Here is a 19922-nt window from a genome sequence, read left to right as displayed (position 1 = left end):
CAACTCAAAGTAATAAAGGCCAAAATTCTGTTTGCCGTCTTAGTTACTTGTTGCATCTGCATGCTAACTTTTTGACTTTAATACACAAGAACATCTAGATCTCTCTCTGTTGCACTTGACATTGGTATCACACTTGCTACGTCCCAACGTACTGCTAGAGATCAGCAAATTCTCTGGCTAACTATGCACAAATACTAATATATTGAAGATGCTAACATTTAAACAAGCTTCTAATAAATCTTGTGCATTGTGATTTCCATTTTATAATTACAGGAAGGGTATATTGAGCATGATGAGCTTATGTGACAGTTTCCATTTTGCATGTAAATGTTTATGCTGAAATAGCATGCATCCTGAATTGTCAATTTCAACATGCATCTTGAATTGTATCAATATAGTTTGATGTAGTTCACCACTCCCCTCTCTTTACCTAGGAGATTACATGACGTCTTCAGTGGTGAACATTGCAGCAGATCAGCTTGATTTGAATCAGTATTAAAATTTGATTTTTATACTTTCTGTATGAACATGTTAACATTGGTATTTCTGAAGTATAAATGCATCTGTTGATAAACTAGAATACTTTGGATGCTGGAAATCTGAAATATTGATAGGAAATGCAGGAAACCAAAATCAGCACATTAGGGCACCTCCATGTGTGGAGGAAAGCAGCATTAAGGTTTTGTGTTTGCAACCTTTCATCAGAACTGGGAAAAGTTAAACATGTAGCAGGGTTTGACCAAGGACATGGATAAGACAAGGATAAAAGGAAGGTTTATGAAAGAGTGGAAGACATGAGAGATTGCCTTGAAAGACTATGTTTGCATCCAGAAGAGAATGACGATAGGGCACTACAAGAAGCCAGGAAACAAACTAATCCCCTAGAGAAGTGCACTGCTAGCTGAAAGAAATGAAATGAAACAAGCAGAGAAAGGGGAAAATAACAGGAAGGATCTGTTGACCTACTAGTGAGGTTGAGTAGTGAAGTATGAGTAAAAGCTAAATTGAGATATTTTTAATGTTAGGATACTTTAAAAGGTTGAAGGGATGAAAAAGGTAAGGGTTTAAAGAATTAAAATGTATTTCAGTAAATACTCATTTAAGGATAAAAATCTCAACGTGTCAACCAATCTGTTGACTCCTGTGAATTGTCAAAGCATTCAGGGAATGGCTTCTTCTTATCAGGAGGAACATACAAATCATTTTTCTTTCCTAGAACATCTTTATCTTGGAGAATCTGATTGATATCCAACGTGCGTACAATTTTCCTGTGGAGATTGAAGTAAGTAGTATTTCTTATTACAATTCAGCAGAATGAGTGGAGGATGATTCTGTATTTTCTGTCAAAATGTCTCTGTTTCATGCTTATCTTGGGGGCCTTGGTGTGCAGATGAATAAGGAACGGAATTGGAAGTGTATAACAAAAACAAAAATGCCAACAAAATTAGGATCAAGGAAGCAAAACAAATGAAAAACAGAAACAAATTTAAAAATTGGAAAAACAAAAAAAAGAAAGTGGCATTTAGTTATAAATATCATGCTAGAACCTTGTACAAACAGTTTGTAAGAACCCAATTTAATTGGTTCCATACTTTATGTGTACAAAAGAAACATTCTGGAAGGGCAAAAGTGCAAAATGTATAAAATGGTATGGAAAAAAATCTGTCAATTTTTAAAATGTCCTGTTAAATTAAATATTCTGTTTCAGGTTCCAGTGGAAAAGAAAAGAAGATATTTTGCAATTCGAAAAGAAGCAAGAGAATCAGCAGAGGGAGATTCAGGTTTGTGTGGAATTTCAAATTATAATCTAGGTTTTGAGATAATTTACAAATTGATACCGCTAAATAATAACTTTTCTTTAAATGAGCAATTCCATTGGCCTTAATCTTCGATTGCAATGGATTAACATACATCCTGACTCCTGATTACTGCACCAGTCTACTTGTACTTATCACTGTTCACATTTGTCACCAGACTTGTACAACACCTTTTTTTCTTTATAGAATTTCTACTTTGACTTGTTTTTAAAGGATCTTGTAATGCAATGCACTCTATGAATGCAGGTCCTTACATCCACTTTCCTTAGTTTGTTTCTTATAAAGCTATTGTAGTCTTGAATGATATACATCATTTCCTAGCGGTATCGGTGACCAGCTGTCTAATCCAATGAATTTGCCAGTGTTGCACTATATATCAGTTGGAAGATGCATTGAAGAATTGCCGGATGGCTTGTTATGGTTTCTTATCTTTCCTCCTTAAGACAAAGTCAGCATCTGAATTTGTTAATGTAATTCCTCTGCTCTCTCATTCACTCTAATCTGTCTCCCTCTGAATATGCTCCATTCTGCTCTCTCAGGTTCATCGCTAACATTATAATCAAATCTGCTGATGAGAGTGGTGCTATTGTCATCTGGCATGCTGACATCTCCAGGGTGGATGATGAGTGCCAACTCCCTCCTATGTCCCCTGATCCATGACCCTATCATTGAATGTTATGTTGTTATTTTTAGCTTCTTATGGACTTCACTTCATCCAATGATCTATCTTCCACTACTTTCCACATCATTATCCTCCAACCACGTACATCTTGCTTCTACACTGTCCCAAAATCCATAAATAGGACTGCCCTGGGAGAGTAATTATTTCAGTCTGTCTCTGCCCCACTGTCCTCATTTCTTACCAACTTGATTCTCTTTTATTCTCCCTTTCTCTAGTCTTTTCTCACTTCATGTTCTTCTGATGCTTCACATCTGTTCCACAATTCACAATTTTCAGGTTCTAGCTGCCTATTAGTCACCATGATTGCATAATTCCTCAACACATCCATCCCCAATCGGGATGATCTTGAGACACTCCACAGCTTTCTTGAAAGGAGGCCAAAATAGTCCCCGTCCACCACTACACTCCTTCACCTGTCTGAGCTCATACTGACTTTGAACAAATTCTTTAGCTCGTCTCATTTTCTCCAAGTCAAAGTCATTATGGGTATATAGATGGGCCCCAATGGTTTCTGTGTCTTTGTGGGGCATTCTTTGTTTCAGTCCAGCTTGGGCCCCCATTCACAACTCTTTCACTGCACATCAATTATGTCATTTCTGTTGCTTCCTTTTCCTATTTGGAATTGTAATAATTAGTCAGTTTTGCTTCTAATTTCCATGCTTCTCTCACCTTGCCAATCTCCGAAGCCTCTATTCCCTTCCTTTACTTCATTGATTCCATTTTTGGGATGGGGTGTCCACTAGTATTCATTACAAATCCACCGACTCCCACAGTTACTTATATCATCTCATGTGCACCCCTTTGTACTGCAAAGATTCCTATCCATTCTCCAGTTGCTTCATCACATCTGTTCTGATTGTGCCACCTTCTGATGAGGTACTTTTAACATTACCTTCTTCTACTTGATCGAGAGTTGCCACCCATTGTGGTTGAGGGGGCCCTATCCATGTCCAACCCATTTCCTGCACTTTGGTTCTCTCTCCAGAACAACGATTGGGATCCCCTTGGCTTCGTTTGCCATTTCACTAACTTCTACATTCAAAGAATCATTCTTTCCACCACCTCCAGAAGGATACCACTATCAAATGCATTTTTTCCTCCCCTTCCTTGTCAGTATTCCACAGGGACCATTACCTCTGTGAAACCTTGCTCCATCCCTCCATCACTCCTAACACAGCCTCTCACTGCCACGTGCATCTCCCCATGTGATACAGAAGAAGTGACACTTGCTCATTCACCTTCTCCGTCATCACTGTTCCAGGTTCCACACACACCTTCCAGGTGAAAGAGGTTATTTGTATCTCTTTCAATCTATTGTATTCGCTGCTCACAATGCATTCACCTTTACTTTGATGTGATCAGATCCAGACTGCATGGCTGCTTTGTAGAATACTTCTGCTCTGTCCATAGAAATAGAAATAATCCTGACTTTCCAATTGCTTACCATTTTAATAAACCATCTTGCGCTCATGCTGATATTTCTATTTTAAGTTTGAAGCCCAAAGCACCTGGAACGATGACACCTCGTTTTTCACTTGGGCATTTTATACCCTTTAAGAATCAACATTGAGCTAAAAAACTCCAGATCACGAACATATTCTTCCATTTTAATTTCAATCCTGCGGCCCCCCCCATCCCCATTGATTGCATGGCTTTTCCCTCAGCAAGCTGGCCTAGTTGCAGTACTAATTTTCATATTTACACTTACCACTTATTTTATACGTATGTCACTCCTCAACATTCACACTCATTTTGTCTTTTACACACTCCTGTAGCTCCTCCTTGCCTAATTACTCTTGAACTGAATTACTTTCCAAGCTATTTCTAAAAGCAATCAGGTATAAAATGCAAGTCAGACCAAGTAAAATTACCATATTTACTTCCCTGAAGGAAGGTCAGCATCTTTCCCTCAAAGGTATTAGTGAACTGGCTTTAGAATTATTGCTTCTATTTGGTCCAGATTAATTGGTTAAATTTATGTTCTCCCAGCTGCTGTGGTGGACTTTGAACCATGTCCCCAGATTATTAGCCTGGGCTTCTGGATTAGCCCAGTGATATTACTGCTATACCACCATCTCCCCTGCTTTTAGGAAGAAACTAGTTAGACACATAAGGGAATAGGGAATATAAGAATATATTCATCGGGTTCTATCAAGTAAGTAAAATGGAAGGAAACTTGGACACAGGATACACACTAATATAGACTAGTTGGACCAAATTACCTTTTCTTATGCTTTATATTAATTCTATGTAAATAGTAAAGAAGATCAGAGAGCTCCATAGCCTATCTCACAACACCAAGAATGCCACAATTGATGAGGCATTTATCATGTCCAGTCAGCATTGAATAATCATCTGCAGAGAGCTGTTACATAGTCTATCTCTCTTCTGAACTCTGAATATGAATAATCTCAACATGATAAATTCTTCAAGGTTTCTTTTATGTGTATATTTTTCACTTTTTTTTCTCTAACAAAGTAGTTTAATGCAGGGCATAACTTGATGTTGCATTAAATTGCATCAGTGTGTATCAGGAGATACACAGAGTTTACAATTTTTGGGAATAGAAAAGCTGGGATTATCCAATGTCTCGATTAACTTAGATGTTCCTACAAGTCAACGGAAAAGTGTTGATTGTTGTCATAATGTAAAATGCAGCTCAGCTTGTTTTGTTTCCCTTCATGAAGCAATATGGAGAGGAGTTGGCTTCTGTCCAGTGAGGAGAAGAAAAACACATTACTAATTTCATAGACATCACTAAACAAAGAATGAGAAATGCGAGCAAGAGTACAGCCAGTTGGAGAAGTAGATTTTCTACTGCATTGCCAAAATGGAACTTACATAATTTTGTGACATGACTAAATCTTACCTGTGTTGGTGACTCTTCTCTTTATCCAGATGAACCCCACTATTTGTCATCGCAGTCATACATGGTAGACAGTAGCCTCAGTGAGGAAATGAGTCAGTTTGACTTCTCTACAGGCGTCCAGAGCTTCTCATATAGTTCACAAGATCCCAAAGTGTCTGTACTTCGTACCAGAAAAACGGTAATTATTTATTTCATGTTTGAAGTGATTATCAAGAATGTAGTTGTTTTGGTTGAACATGTAGTAATGATAATCTGCATAAGGACAGACCATGTTCTCATTTCTCCACACCTCACAGTCTTCTACATTCTACTTCAGTTACTTGAAGGAGCCTCCCATTTTCAGTGTGATATTTTCTAACATTATCTTTCACCCTCTTGGATGACGTCTCTGTAATCTGCCTGCAGTCACCTCCTTCATGTTCTCACGCATACTGACAGGCCCTAACGTGTTTAAGTTCATATTAGTGATATAAATTGGATGGGCCAATAAGATCATAAACAACAGGAGGAGTAAGCCATTTGTCCTCCTGTCCCACCTAAAGCTTATTTTGGCATTCAATATGACAAATATCATTCAGCCTTTAACAGTGCTCTGAAATGGCTTAGCAATCAACTAATTTCCAGGACAGTTAGGGATAGGCACTGATCTTGCCAGTAATGCCTAAATCCCATGACACCATAAAGAAAATAAAAATCTCTTCACCCAGTTCTGCCATTTGTTTGCTGCAGTTTCACTTTCCTACCTTGGTGTGTCTCTAGCCAATGTACCTAAACAGAGTCGGTGCGTTGAGTCTCATTGTGCACACAGATCACACTGCAGCCAGAACTGGAAGTAGTGTGCCTCTCGTTCGGCATCCTGCTGCCTGTCCTGATCTTCCTTTCTTATTGCTGGCCATATTCCTCACTGCTTCCTTCACTGCCCAGTTCACCACTTTGCTGAGGGCGTAAGTCAGCGAATGAGGCTCTAAGGACTCTGTCCAACTGCTGATCTGGATCAAAAATTTTGCAGTTTATTTCAGGGGCATTTGACTGCTACATGAAATAATGTTTGATTATGATGGCACTATACATGTCTTGCTGTGCTCAAGTCATAGACTGCAACTACATCGGCAATGAGAGTGCCCCCTGAAAGTTGAGGTGGCAGCAAACACAGTATTTCTACCCAATCTCTTGATTTCCTTCAAGTAGAAGTTAAATTTTTTAACAAGACATGGGAAGACTTTATCTATTTGTGCTATAGTAATCCCACAAACCAGTGTATGAAGTATTTCCTGTCACTCTAGTTGCATGGTGTGTGCCGCGTAATTTGCATTCATTCGTGCAACATTATTGCCTAAACCTGGTCCCACACATGAAAAAAAGAGTTCTGTGCTTGAAGGAACCCTCAAAATAAATTCATGGGGTTGGTTTTGTTTGTGAAGATTGTTGAGTGATGAACATTTGTTGATGTGTTTTTATTATGGTCATGTGATTAATTACATAATCCAACTGCCATGACTGTTTAATAGGAGACTATTCTTTATTTTTCCATTGTTACCTGTTATGTCCATGTTAAGTGAGAAAGAGGGACCTGACCAAAGCTGACAGAACTGCTTTTTGTTTTGCTGAATCACAGAAATCTTTAAGCTGGAAGACAGTCATTCAGCCTATTGTGCCCTTGCTGACCATAAGTGACCATCTAGCCTGGCCTCCCTTTCTGGCCCTTGTCCATAGTCTGTAGCACATCCAAGTGCTTTATAAATGTAATCAGAGCTTCTCCTCCACCACCTTAAGGCAGTGAATTACAGGTTCCCCATCATTCTTTGGATGGAAATGTTTCCATCAAACGTTGTCTTTAATCTCCTAACTCTAACCCTAAATCCTTGCCCCCTGATTCTGGATCCCTCAACTAAAAGGATTCTATCCATTCTATCTTGATCATCATAATTTTATATGCTTCAATTAAGTCTCAGTTTCCTGTGTTCCAAAGAAAGCAATTATTCTCTGTTAAAGCCTTCCTCATAACTAACATTCTGCAGTCTCGTCAACATCCTCTAAACCATTCTGTGCTTTTTAGGGCAATCACATCTTTAATACAGTGTGGTGACCAGCACTACACACAGCTTGCCAATATTCCTAGCTAGTGATTTATTACAGTTCCCAGCTCCTGTTTTCTGTGCCTCAGCTAATAAAATTAAGTATACTGTGCCTTTCCACCATGTTGTTGACCTGTCTAGTCATTTTTTGAGATCAGTGGACATTGCCCTCTGGTCTCCTACACTTCAGTGTCCTGTCATTTATTTGAAGTCCATTTCTAACTGTTCCATTGACCTGTCTTGTCATTGATATCATCCTGCAGTGTCCAGATATCGACTTCATTTCACACAGACAATTCTTTTTCTACAGATTTCTTAATCGTAATCCTTCTGTTCAAGCCCAAATCATTGATGGAATCATACAGTACAGAAGAGGCCCTTCAGGCCATTGAATCTGTACTGTCAAAATATACACTACTATCTACACCAGTCCTACTTGCCTCACAAGGCACATAGGATAGGGATAATATATTGACATGGATTGAGAAATAGTTGACAGACAGAAAAAGAGTGAGAATAAATGGGACATTTTCCAAGTGGCAGGCAGTAACCAGTAGGGTACCACAAGAATCAGTCCTTCGGATCCTGGATGTTCCTAATAGATATAAATGACCTGGATAGGAGAAACAAATGCAGCAGGTTTGGTGATTTCACATAACTGTGTGGGATTGAGAGTTGTGAGGAGAATGCAAGGAGATTTCAAGATGATCTCGACATGTTGTGAATGGATATACACATGTTAGATGCAAAACAATGTGAAGTTATACCCTTCAGTGTGAAAAACAGAAAGGATGAGTATTATTTAAATGATGTATTGGGAAATGTGAATGTATGAAGGGATCTGGGTGTTCCTGCACACTAGTCAATGAAAATTGACAGATAAGCGCAGCAAGCAGATTGGAAGGTCAATGGTAAATTGGCCTTCATTACAAGAGCATTTGAGATGAGAAATAGGGATGTGTTATGCAGTATTACAGGGCCTTAGTGAGACCACACCTGGAGAATTGAGTGCAGTTATGGTTTCCGTGCTTAGGAAAGGAAAAAGATATAGTTACCCTCGATGGAGATTCATGGGGCTGATATTGGGGATGGCAGAATTGTTCTACGTGGCAACATTGAGTCGATTGGGCCTGTATTCAATAAAGTTTAGAAGGATGAGATGGGATCTGGTTGAAACTTATAAAATTCTAGCAGGACTGGACAGACCAGATGTAGGAGAGGATGTGTTCCCAGAACTAGGGAACGCAGTCTCAGGACGTGTGGTAGACCATTTGGGTAATGTCCCTCAGAATATTTCTTACTGCTGACATTACCCTGACTACTGTAATTACTCAGTCTATCCATTTCTCACATTTTACTATTTATAAAAAAATCTTCAAATTTTCCTTGACTTTATTTACATTTTTTCATGCTGTCTCTTCACTTTCTTAATATCCTTTTGCATTTCGTTTCATCTCTACTTCTTATAATCCTGAGTTTCTGGAATTTTGAGCAATATTGTAAGATTTCATTTTATCTTAACCACTCTTTAACTTCTTTGACATCTAAGGAATTCTGAATTTGTTAGAGCTACCCTTTTTCTTTAATGGAATATGCTTACTTTCAACCTTCACTGTCGTCCATGAATGCTTGTCATTGACCTGTGAACAATTTACCTTTTTTTCCTCATTTAACCTATTTTTCTAATCAGCCTGTTCAGAGATGTCATTATACACCTCTGAAGCAGGTGGGACTTGAACCCAGACTTCTCAATCTAGGGGTGGCGGCTTTACAGTTGCCCGACACCAGCCCTGAAACTTTATTGCTGGAACAGCACAGCAGGTCAGGCAGCATCTAGGGAACAGAAGATTCGACGTTTCGGGCACAACGACACCAGCCCCACAATTAATCTTCAAATGGTTGTTTCCAATGTTCTACAACTGAATCGCATCAAACTTAAACCATCATATGACAGGAACTGTTTGAACGCAATCTATTGTTTAATGGCAAGTCAGAAGTTGAAAAGGTGAATTTTCATTCATGCCATCCTTTTGATTCCATTTCATGCATTTTTGGAAAAGTGGTTTTAATTATGGTGGTATTAAAATAACAACAATTTGGAATGTTTAATGCCTCACAAAGTACTTCTCTATTCCTGCAGGAGTGGACAGAGTCAAATATCATGCTGAATGACATTGTGGAACTCGAGATGGATGAGATGAATCAACATGAATGTATGGCAACCATGACTGCTTTAATTAAACACATGCAGAAGACTAACATTACACCTAAAGTTGAGGAGGTGAGGAAACAATTGGAAAACAGCTATTACATTTACTGTTATATATGGCACACACATACGATAGGGAAAAAAGTATTCAATCTCATACAGGCTGCTAAAATGTTGCAAGGGAGTAATTTAGAATCATAGAATTCCTACAGTGCAAACAGATGTCCCATCGCATTTGCACTGTCTGTCTAAAGAGCATCCCATTCAGACTCCATCCCTATTCTGTCTCTCTAGCCCCTGGCTGATCCACCTAGTCTGCGTACCCTGTACACTAAAAGGGAATGTAAGATGAGAAACAGGCCCTTCGGCCCAACCAGTCCACACTGTCCCTCCAAAGAGTAACCCACTCAGACCTATTTCTGTCTGACTAATGCACCTAACACTATGGGCAATTTAGCATGGACAATTCACCTGACCTGCACATCTTTGGACTGTAGGAGGAAACTGGAGTACCCGGAGGAAACCCATGCAGACACAGGGAGAATGTGCAAATCCACACAGGTAGTCACCCAGGGCTGGAATCGAACCTGGGATCCTGGTGCTGTGAGGCAGCTGTGGGAAGAAACCACCTGTAAAAATCCACGCCAACACAGGGAGAACGTGCAAATTCCATATGCATCATCCAAGGCTGGAATTGAACCTTGGTCCCAATTGCTGTGAGGCACTTCCTGCCATATTCCTCATTTGTTCATTTCGTGAAGCTTTCATAGGTAGTGGAACTACTGTCTACTTGCAGGAAGTGGAAACAGTCTGCCTTGTGCTGCTTGAAACAGTGCAATGTGAATCAAATTTCACCTTGCTTATTTATCCAAGAATTTTTTAAAAATCAAATCTGTTTATCTAAATAAAGAAAAAGAGAATAATTCACATTCCAAGGCCACAAGTCTTCCTTAAAGCACCTCACTGCCAATTAATTACGTTTGAAGTGTATTCAAAGTAGACAAATATCAGCAGCCAGTTTGTATTCAGTAAGGTCCTACGCACAGCAACTGAGATAATGACCAGTTAATACAAAGGCAAAATGCTTTGAGTGCTGGAAATCAAATATAAAAACAAAGTGGGAGAGAAACAACATAAGTGATTTCACCTTAATGTCCCTTCATCAGAGGAGGTGGTAGCATTTGTGGTGATGTCACTGGACTAGGAATCCAGACCCTAGTAAGTATTCTAGGAGCATGGTGAAATTTAAATTAACAAAAAGCTAATGCCACACATCTGAACACTACTATTTAGCAGGGCTGTTAATTACAAGCAAGTAAAGGTTGAGGAAGCTCTGGATGTGCTATATTCCACCACGGACACCCTGGAGACGGAACACCCCGAGGCCATGTTTATTGTAACTGGCAACTTCAATCAAACCAACCTAAGGAAGGTGTTGCCCAAGTATCACCAGAACATTACCGTCCCACCAGGGGCCTAAACATTTTCGACCACTGCTACACCACTGTGAAAGATGCCTACCACTCCATCCCCTGCCCTCATTTCGGGAGCTCCAACCACAATGCCGTGTTTCTTCCCCGGTTTTCAGGCAAAAGCTACGTAAGAATCCAACTCATTGACTACAGTTCAGCCTTCAACACTATTATCCCCTCGAGACTGACTACTAAACTTAGTGATCTCTGACTAAGCCCCACTCTCTGCAACTAGATTCTCAGTTTCCTGACCCACAGGCCACAATCAGTGAAGACTGGGGACAATATTTCATCCTCACTAACACTCAACATTGGAGCCCCCCAGAGGTGTGTACTCAGCCCCCTACTGTACTCACTGTAGACCCATGACTGTGTCACCAAATACTAGACTAATTCCATTTACGAGTTCGCTGATGACACCACCATAGTTGATCGAATCTCAGATGGCAACAAAACAGACTACAGACGTGAGGTGGAAGACATGGAAAAATGGTGCACTGAGAACAAAATAGCTCTCAATGCCGGCAAAACCAAGGAACTCATTATTGACTTTCGGCGGGATGTTACTAATGCCCCCTACACATTAACAGCACAGAGGTGGAATGAGTGGAGAGTGTCAAGCTCCTGGGAGTGGTCATCCGCAACAAGCTTTCTTGGACTCTGTGTGGACGCACTGATTACAAAGGCCCAACAACGTCTCTTCTTCCTCAGGCAGCTGAGGGAATTTGGCATGACAGCGAATACCCTTGCCAACTTTTGTAGGTGCGCCTTCAAGAGCATTCTGTTTAGATGTATCACTACCTCGTATGGCAACTGTACCATTCAAGATTGGAGATGGTTACAGAGAGTGGTGAACTTAGCTCAGACAATCACAAAGGCCAACCTCCCATCTATAGAATCCATCCACCAGGCTCGCTGTTAAGGAAAGGCCGTCCGCATTCTCAAAGATCCCATCCCACCCTGGCAATGCTTTTCTACAACCTCTACCATCGGGGAGAAGGTCCAGAAGCCTGAGCACACACACCAGCCGGTTTTGAAACAGTTTCTACCCTACTGTTGTTAGCAGATTGAATGGACTCTCAAACTCTTAACATTCACTTAAACCTGTGTTTTTTGTGTTTGCCACTGTTTACTTATTATTTACTTATCTGTGCTACTTAACTCTGTGTTTTGCCCACATTGCTCGCAAGACAAAGCCTTTCACTGTGCCTCGGTACACGTGACAATAAATTAAACTCAATTCAATTCAATTATGAGGAGAGGCTGAGTAGGTTGGGCTGGATTGATATTTAGAAGAATGAGAGGCGGTCTCATTGAAACGAGAAGATTCTTAGGGGGGCCTGACAGGATAGATGTGGAACAGTGCTTTCCCCTCACAGGAGAGTCGAGGACCAGAAGGCATAATCTCAGAATAATGGTTCACATATTTAAGTTGGAGCTAAGGAGGAATTTCTTCTCTCAGAGGATAGCAAATTTCTGGACTGTATGACCTTAGAGGCTGTAGAGGAGTCATAAAGTATATTCAAGGCTGAGATACACAGATTTATAATCAGTATGGGAATCAAAGGTTATGGGGCAAAGGCAGGAAAGTGGAATTAAGGATTATTAAATCCGTCATGTTCTCATTAATGGCAAAGCCGACTCAATGGGGTGTGTGGCCTACTACTTCTCTGTCCTATGGTCTTATGATTGTCACAAAAGCTAATGTCCTTCAGGAAGGAATTCTGCCATCCTTCCCAGGTTGAGCTTACATGTGACTTCAGATTACAGCAACATGGTTAGCTCTAAACTACCCTCTAGGAAACTAAACGTGGACAATAAATGCTAGCCAGTCTTGCCCACATCCTGAAAACAAATTTCAGAATCTCTGAAACATGTCCACCCCAACCTAGCTTTTCTGCTCAGGTTTTCACAAAATTCGCAACCTCTGACTGAGACAGGGGAGATACCAACTAAGCCAAACTAACATAGGGATGAATAATTTAATTATTACTTTATAATTTTGTTGCTATGGTAAAAAATTGAAAACTTGTATTCTTGGATTTAACATTCAAGTTATTTTCTTGTAATCTTTCTATTGCAGGGGAAAACCCCACATGAATTTCCACCATGGATGAAATTTCTGCATGGAAAGTTAGGAAATTCTGCAACACCGTTAAATATCCGACTCTTCATTGCAAAGCTTATTGTTAACACTGAAGAGGTCCTAAGTTTATTAGCTCTTTTAACTTGTGTTTATTTATATATTTGTTTTAATATGAAATTCTTTGATTCACTGTTTTGAGATTTACTTGGTCTGTTTATCAAGTTGGCTGGACAAGCTAACTCCAGTCTTTTCCTATACCCTTGAACAACCTGCAGTCAGTTACTCAAATATATATCAGGTTCACTTCTCTTCGGCACTTTGTTTCTCCTGCTTTCTGCAAGGCACTGTTTGACATTCACACAGAACATCTGATTAACGGTCAAGACCAATAAATCATAGGAATAACTCTGGCATTATAATACTTAATCTCAAAAACTTGGTCTGCAGATCATTGTCACTGAACAGTAATTGTTTTTTGGTTTATTTTCCATAGGTCAGTTGTAGATTTCTGCATTCTAATGTTGTGTTTAGCAAATTTGTGGATATAATGTAAATTCAATTTTGTCACAGGAACACTGCTACTGAACCCTGGAAAATAAAATAGATATCCAAACGGTCCTCAGTAGTCATCCATATAATTAAAATTATCCATCAATGTGTTGCACTTTCAACTTTACCATCATGATTCCTCAGTCCATTTTTATAATAGAAGCTAAGTAGACTTTGCTGTAATTGTGTTCTTTCTTACAGCGCCATCAACTTAAGGTACCTGGCAAGCAACATTCTAATCTCTCAAGGCATATGTAGCCACATTTTCTTTTTCTTTTTGCTCACATATGATGTACATATATACTTTCAAAGCACAGAGTTGCAGTCTGAGAAATTTATCAAAATGTTCTTTTCCTCGATATTTTAATGAGAGTTGAGGATTTCATTAAATATAATTATGATGTGCAAGACAAGTTTCAATAAGTATTATTCTGGTATGAAAGAGTTCATCTGAATTTGAGCGAATGCGAATAACTATATTTCTTTGTAGATATTCCAACCATATGCCAAGGAATGGTTGGGGCCCCTTCTGCAACTAGTAGTTTCAGGCAATAATGGAGGTGATGGCATTCACTACATGGTTGTGGAAATTGTCGTTACAGTTCTATCTTGGCTAAGTGTGGCCACTCCAAAGGTACAGGTTAGCCTTTGGATCTGTCTCATTATGTTTATGTCAAGAAAGAGATATTTTAGTTTCCATGTCATTGACTTCAAAAATCCTAAGTTACAATTTCTTGTATTAAGTTCTGAGCTACATTTGGAAAGGAAATATATGGAAGGATACAAAAAAAAGAGCAAGGACGTAGGAATAGAATTGATCACCATAGTAAAGAACTAACAATCTCACTGCATTTAGCATTTGATTGGCCAAACTAACTCATCGTTTGCTGCAATTTGATTATTAATGTCAAAATAAGTCAGCATTCGCAATCTGTACAAATCTGACCAAATCCATCAAATTCATTCGGTTTTTAAAGCAGTACCTGTTTGTGACTATATTTATCAGTATCCCTGTTCCTATTCTCTTCCTTTGTGGCATAGTAGATGCGCAATAATCGCATCTGTAATTTCAGGAAAGTAGTGTCCCAGAGTTCAGTTACATGGAGCAACTGGACTTCACTTGCTTAAGGAAGAGGCATTTAAAGAGAAGTTTAGTAAAGGGATTCAAAATTATGAAGGGTTTTACATACATAGACAGATACAACTTAGAAGATAGAAGCTGGAGGAGGCCATTTAGCCATTCAAGTCTGCTTAGTCATTCATAGAGTCATAGAGATGTACAACAAGGAAACAGACCCTTTGGTCCATGCCGACCAAATATCCTACCCTGATCTCGTTCCGTTTGCCAGCAATTGGCCCTGATCCTTTCAAACCCTTCCTATTCATATACCCATACAGATGCCTTTTAAATGCTGTAATTGTACTATCCTCCACCACTTCCTCTGGCAGCTCATTCCATACACACACCACCCTCTGCATGAAAAAGTTGTCCCTTAGATCTCTTTTATATCTCTCCCCTCTCACCCCAAGCCTATGTCCTCTAGTTCTGGACTCCCCCACCCCAGGGAAAAGATCTTGACTATTGATCCTACCTATGCCCCTCATGATTTTATAAATCTTTATAAGGTCACCCCTCAGCCTCTGATGCTCCAGGGAAAATAGCCCTAGCCTAGTCAGCCTCTCCCTGGCAGCATCCTTGTCAAGCTTTTCTGAACCCTTTCAAGTTTTCATCACAATCATGGCTGATCGTCCAACTCAGTAGCCTAATCCTGCTTTCTCTCCATAACCTTTGATCCCATTTGCCCCAAGTGCTATATCTGGCTGCCTCTTGAGTACATTCAGTGTTTGGTATCAACTACTTCCTGTGGCAATGAATTCCAAAGGCTGACCACATTTTGGGTCAAGAAAATGTCTCCTCATCTCCGTCCTAGATGGCCCATCCTGAATCCTCAGACTGTAACCCTTGGTTCTGGACACACCCTCCGTCGAGAACATCCTCCCTGATTCTACCCTATCTAGTTCTGTTTTGAATTGTACAAGTCTCTGGGAGGTCCCCCTTCTTTATCTGAACTCTCGTATAAACACTCCTAACCTAGTCAATCTCTCCTCATACGTCAGTCCCATCATTCCTGGAATCAGCCTGGTAAACCGTTGTTGCTTTGAGAGCAAGAGCATCCTTCCTCAGAAAAGGAGACCAAGCCTGCACCTCACTAAGGCCCTGTATAACTGCTCCTGTACTCAAAACCTCTCTCAATGAAGCCCAACATGCCATTTGCCTTCTTAACCACCTGCTACACCTACATGCTTTTGATTGACAAAACAAGGAAAAACTAATTCCACAAGTTGAAGGATAAGTAACCAGATAAAAAATATTCATGGTAATTGGCAAAATAACCAGATGAGCAGTTATTTTATGGATCAAGTTCTGATCTGGAATGCGCTGCCTCAAAAGGTGGTGGAAATGGGTGGCACGGTGGCTTGGTGGTTAACACTGCTGCCTGTCAGTGCCAGGGACCCGGGTTCAATTCCAGCCTTGGGTGATTGTGTGGAGTTTGCATATTCTCCCAGTGTCTGTGTGAGTTTCCTCTGGGTGCTCCGGTTTCCTCCCACAGTCCAAAGATGTGGTTAGATGAATTGGCCATGCTAAATTGCCAATGGTGTTTGGTGCATTAGTCAGGGGTAAATATAGGGTCGGGGAATGGGTCTTGGTGGGTTGGTGTGGACTTGTTGGGCTGAAGAGCCTGTTTCCATACTGTAGGGAATCTAATTTAAAAATAAATTCAGTAGTAACTTGGGGAAAAAAAATTGGATATGAAAAGAAAGAAATGCATGGCCATGGGAAAGGGAGTGGGAAATGTTGAAAGTTTTTAGAGTCAGCACAGGGACAATGCAGATCAAATGGCCTCTGATGCTGTATGCACTGATGATAATATTGCAGCCTGAAATTAAGAAATGTCAATTCTTAAATACTGTTATTAGGGAGACTTGAAGAATGAGATCCTTGCAAATCGCCTTCTGGAGTTTTTGATGAAGAATTGTTTTCACGAGAAAAGGGTGGTATTCAGACACAATCTGGAAATCATTAAAACAGTAGTTGAATGCTGGAAGGATTGTCTATCCATCCCTTACAGGTATGGGTTTTGCATTTGACTACCCATTAGCAGGACTTTTACATGTATGAATACAATGGTGCAATATTTCTCAGTGGTCAGGCTGTAATAAATTAGATGTAGAAAATTTTGGAGAGTGGAGTTTCAGCCAGAAAACAATGATTTATTTTTGAGCCACCAATTTTTTTTAAAAAGTTAACATTTGTAAAGAGCCTTTTACAACTTCAATTCTCAGTGACTTTATAGTCAGTGAAGGGATTTTAATGTGTAATTACTATTTTACTGGAGAAAAATTAATAATTACAGTAAGGCCTCATAACGGTAATTTGAAAATGACCAAATAGTCTTTATTGTGTACGTAAGAAGACAGTTGTGGTTTAATATTTCATTTGCAAGAAGGCACCTGAAGCAGTGCTGCATTTCCTCAATGCTGCATCATGTCAACATTGATTTTATTGTCAAGTATTTCACCTGACAGTTGAAAACATGACCTTCTATGTTGAGTGATAGCCATGTTGACTGTTAGCATTAGCCTCCCATATACAGAGCAACCTCGATCATCCAAACAACACGAGCGGGGAAGGGCGGCACGGTGGCACAGTGGTTAGTACTGCTGCCTCACAGCGCCAGAGACCCGGGCTCAATTCCCTCAATTCAGGCGACTCTCTGTGTGGAGTTTGCACAATCTCCCCGTGTCTGCGTGGGTTTCCTCCGGATGCTCCGGTTTCCTCCCACAGTCCAAAGATGTGCAGGTCAGGTGAATTGGCCATGCTAAATTGCCCGTAGTGTTAGGTGAAGGGGTAACTGTAGGGGAATGGGTCCCTACAGTTTAAATTTTGTTGGATAATCGGAAGTTTGAATAATCGAATGCCGGATAACACAGTTTAGTCAAGCACCCGAATCTTGTGATCTTGCTGACTAATCCGAAATTCGGATAATCGAATGCCGGATAATCAAGGTTCCTCTGTATAAGGAAGAAACAGGGAAGCTGTGGTGTGCATTATATCCGTTCCAGCTGAAACAGGAGCTGTTCAACCTAAGACCAGTTTCCACCTGTTGGGGTGAAGTCCTTGAGGATGCAACATTTCAGGCGCCTCTACAAGATTCTATTTTTAAATGCGTTAAAGGTTTCTACCTTTTCCATCTATTTTCCTCAATTAATGTTACTACAAGCAAGTTTAAATGTATTCCCTCCCTCCCCTCCCCAAAAGCAGTTATCTCAACCCATGCAAACCTCAGTTAAATGTCCCCTTAGCCTCCTCCATATCAAAGAAAACGATCCCAACTTTGCAAATGTTTCTTTACAAATAAAATTTTCTGTTTCTAGCAGCATCTTTCTATGCATGAGCTACAAAAGTTGTAACAGCTAACAGGATAGAAAGCAGGAAAATGAGACAAAGTTGCTTTAAAGAAATTACAGTTTTGGAGCATTGTGTTTGTCTGTAAAAGATCTTTGCTGCATGCTTTATCTTAACTTTTGAAAATTTTACTACAAATTGTGTAGCCTGATCTTTGATCGATTTGCTGGAAGGGATCCGAATACCAAAGACAACTCTGTGGGCATCCAGTTGCTTGGGATTGTTCTTGCCAATAACTTACCTCCATATGATTGCAAATGTGAAATTGACAGTGAAAGGTAAGGTAAAAAATAGTTACTAATCTTAGCTGCAAAAATTTAATGATTCTGAAACTGTAAATCTATTTAAACTTCCTAAAATGCCTTTAATAGACCTAAAATTGTCGTCAAAGTAGAACATTATAAGGAAGGGTCGTTTTGGGCTCAATGTTACCACTGCTTTTTTCTCCACAGATGCTGCCTGACCTGCTGAGTTTAATAGCATTTCCTGTTTCTATTTCAGATTTCCAGCATCTGCGGTGCTTGGCTTTTGGGATAAAACTTTGTTTAATAATTAAATTATATTTTATGTTGCCTTCAGTACACGTTGTAAATGTGTATATACGGAATCAACATTGATTTGATATGTCAAAATCTCAGTCTCCTAGCACCATTTGTTAGTATGACATTACGAAGTTGTCTGGTCTGAACACGTATAATCCTGTGGGCTATTCAATTAATAAGTCAAACACCCATGAGACTTGAGGACATGCAGCTGATTCTGATGCTACACATTGATGCTAAAGGAGAAGGATTAATGATTAAAATCCATATAGTTAAATAGTATTCAGATCTGTGCATCCAGAAATTTCTCTTAATTTTTTTTAGTGTTTATTCAAGGGATATAGACAATGCTCGCCAGACTAATATTTGTTGCCCATCCATGATTGGCTGGAGAGGTCACCTGTGGGTCAGGAATGTGATGATGCTGCTCCTTTAACAAGGTTATGATGTCCTTGGCTTTTTTTTTTCAGAGAGCTGCCTCCAAGAAGTCTAAATTTGAAGGATTTTAGGGCCAATTTGATTATTGCTAACTGATACTGCCTCAGGCAAAAGCCTTTCAAGTTTAAAAACAACTACAGTAAAAAGGGAGTGGCTAGTTCTCTCAGCTCAGCTTTTCTCTTACATCATATCATCCTCTGCCACTTCCGCCACCTGCAAACGGACCCCACCACCAGAAATTTGTTTCCCTCTCCACCCCAATCAGCATTCTGGAGAGACCATTCCCTTTGTGACTCCCTCGTCAGATCCCCGTCCCCCAACAGCTCACACCTCACACCCGGCACCTTCCCTTGCCACCGCAGGAAGTGCAAAACCTGTGCCCACATCTCCATCCAAGGCCCCAAAGGATCCTTCCACATCCGACAGAGATTTACTACACCTCCACCAATGTCATCTACTGTATCCGTTGCACCCGATGTGGTCTGCTCTACATTGGGAGACAGGAAACCAACTTGCGGATTGTTTCAGAGAACATCACTGGGACACCTGTGGGAAGCCTTCAAAATGAGATAACAAGAATCCAGAGAGAGTATATTCCTGTCAGGGTGAAAGGGAAGGCTAGTAGCTATAGGGAATGCTGGATGACTAAAGAAATTGAGGGTTTGGTTAAGAAAAAGAAGGAAGCATATGTCAGGTACAGACAGGATATATCGAG

General features: G+C 40.1%; 1 protein-coding gene across 3 annotated transcripts in view; it reads left to right on the top strand.

Moving 5' to 3' along the window:
• prkdc (protein kinase, DNA-activated, catalytic subunit) overlaps positions 1-19922 on the top strand; it is a 247590-nt gene that overhangs the window by 116975 nt on the left and 110693 nt on the right. For all 3 annotated transcript variants that reach the window (XM_043688292.1, XM_043688291.1, XM_043688290.1), the window contains 8 exons: positions 1217-1282; positions 1709-1781; positions 5398-5546; positions 9584-9724; positions 13208-13327; positions 14250-14393; positions 16739-16890; positions 18374-18505. In XM_043688292.1, the coding sequence (XP_043544227.1) occupies positions 1217-1282; positions 1709-1781; positions 5398-5546; positions 9584-9724; positions 13208-13327; positions 14250-14393; positions 16739-16890; positions 18374-18505 (977 nt within the window). The remainder of the gene's footprint in view (positions 1-1216; positions 1283-1708; positions 1782-5397; positions 5547-9583; positions 9725-13207; positions 13328-14249; positions 14394-16738; positions 16891-18373; positions 18506-19922) is intronic.

The sequence above is a fragment of the Chiloscyllium plagiosum genome, chromosome 4, assembly GCF_004010195.1.
Source record: "Chiloscyllium plagiosum isolate BGI_BamShark_2017 chromosome 4, ASM401019v2, whole genome shotgun sequence".
NCBI classification, from domain to species: domain Eukaryota; kingdom Metazoa; phylum Chordata; class Chondrichthyes; order Orectolobiformes; family Hemiscylliidae; genus Chiloscyllium; species Chiloscyllium plagiosum.
Note: the sequence above shows the minus strand (reverse complement) of the source record. Positions and strands in the feature narration are given on the sequence as shown.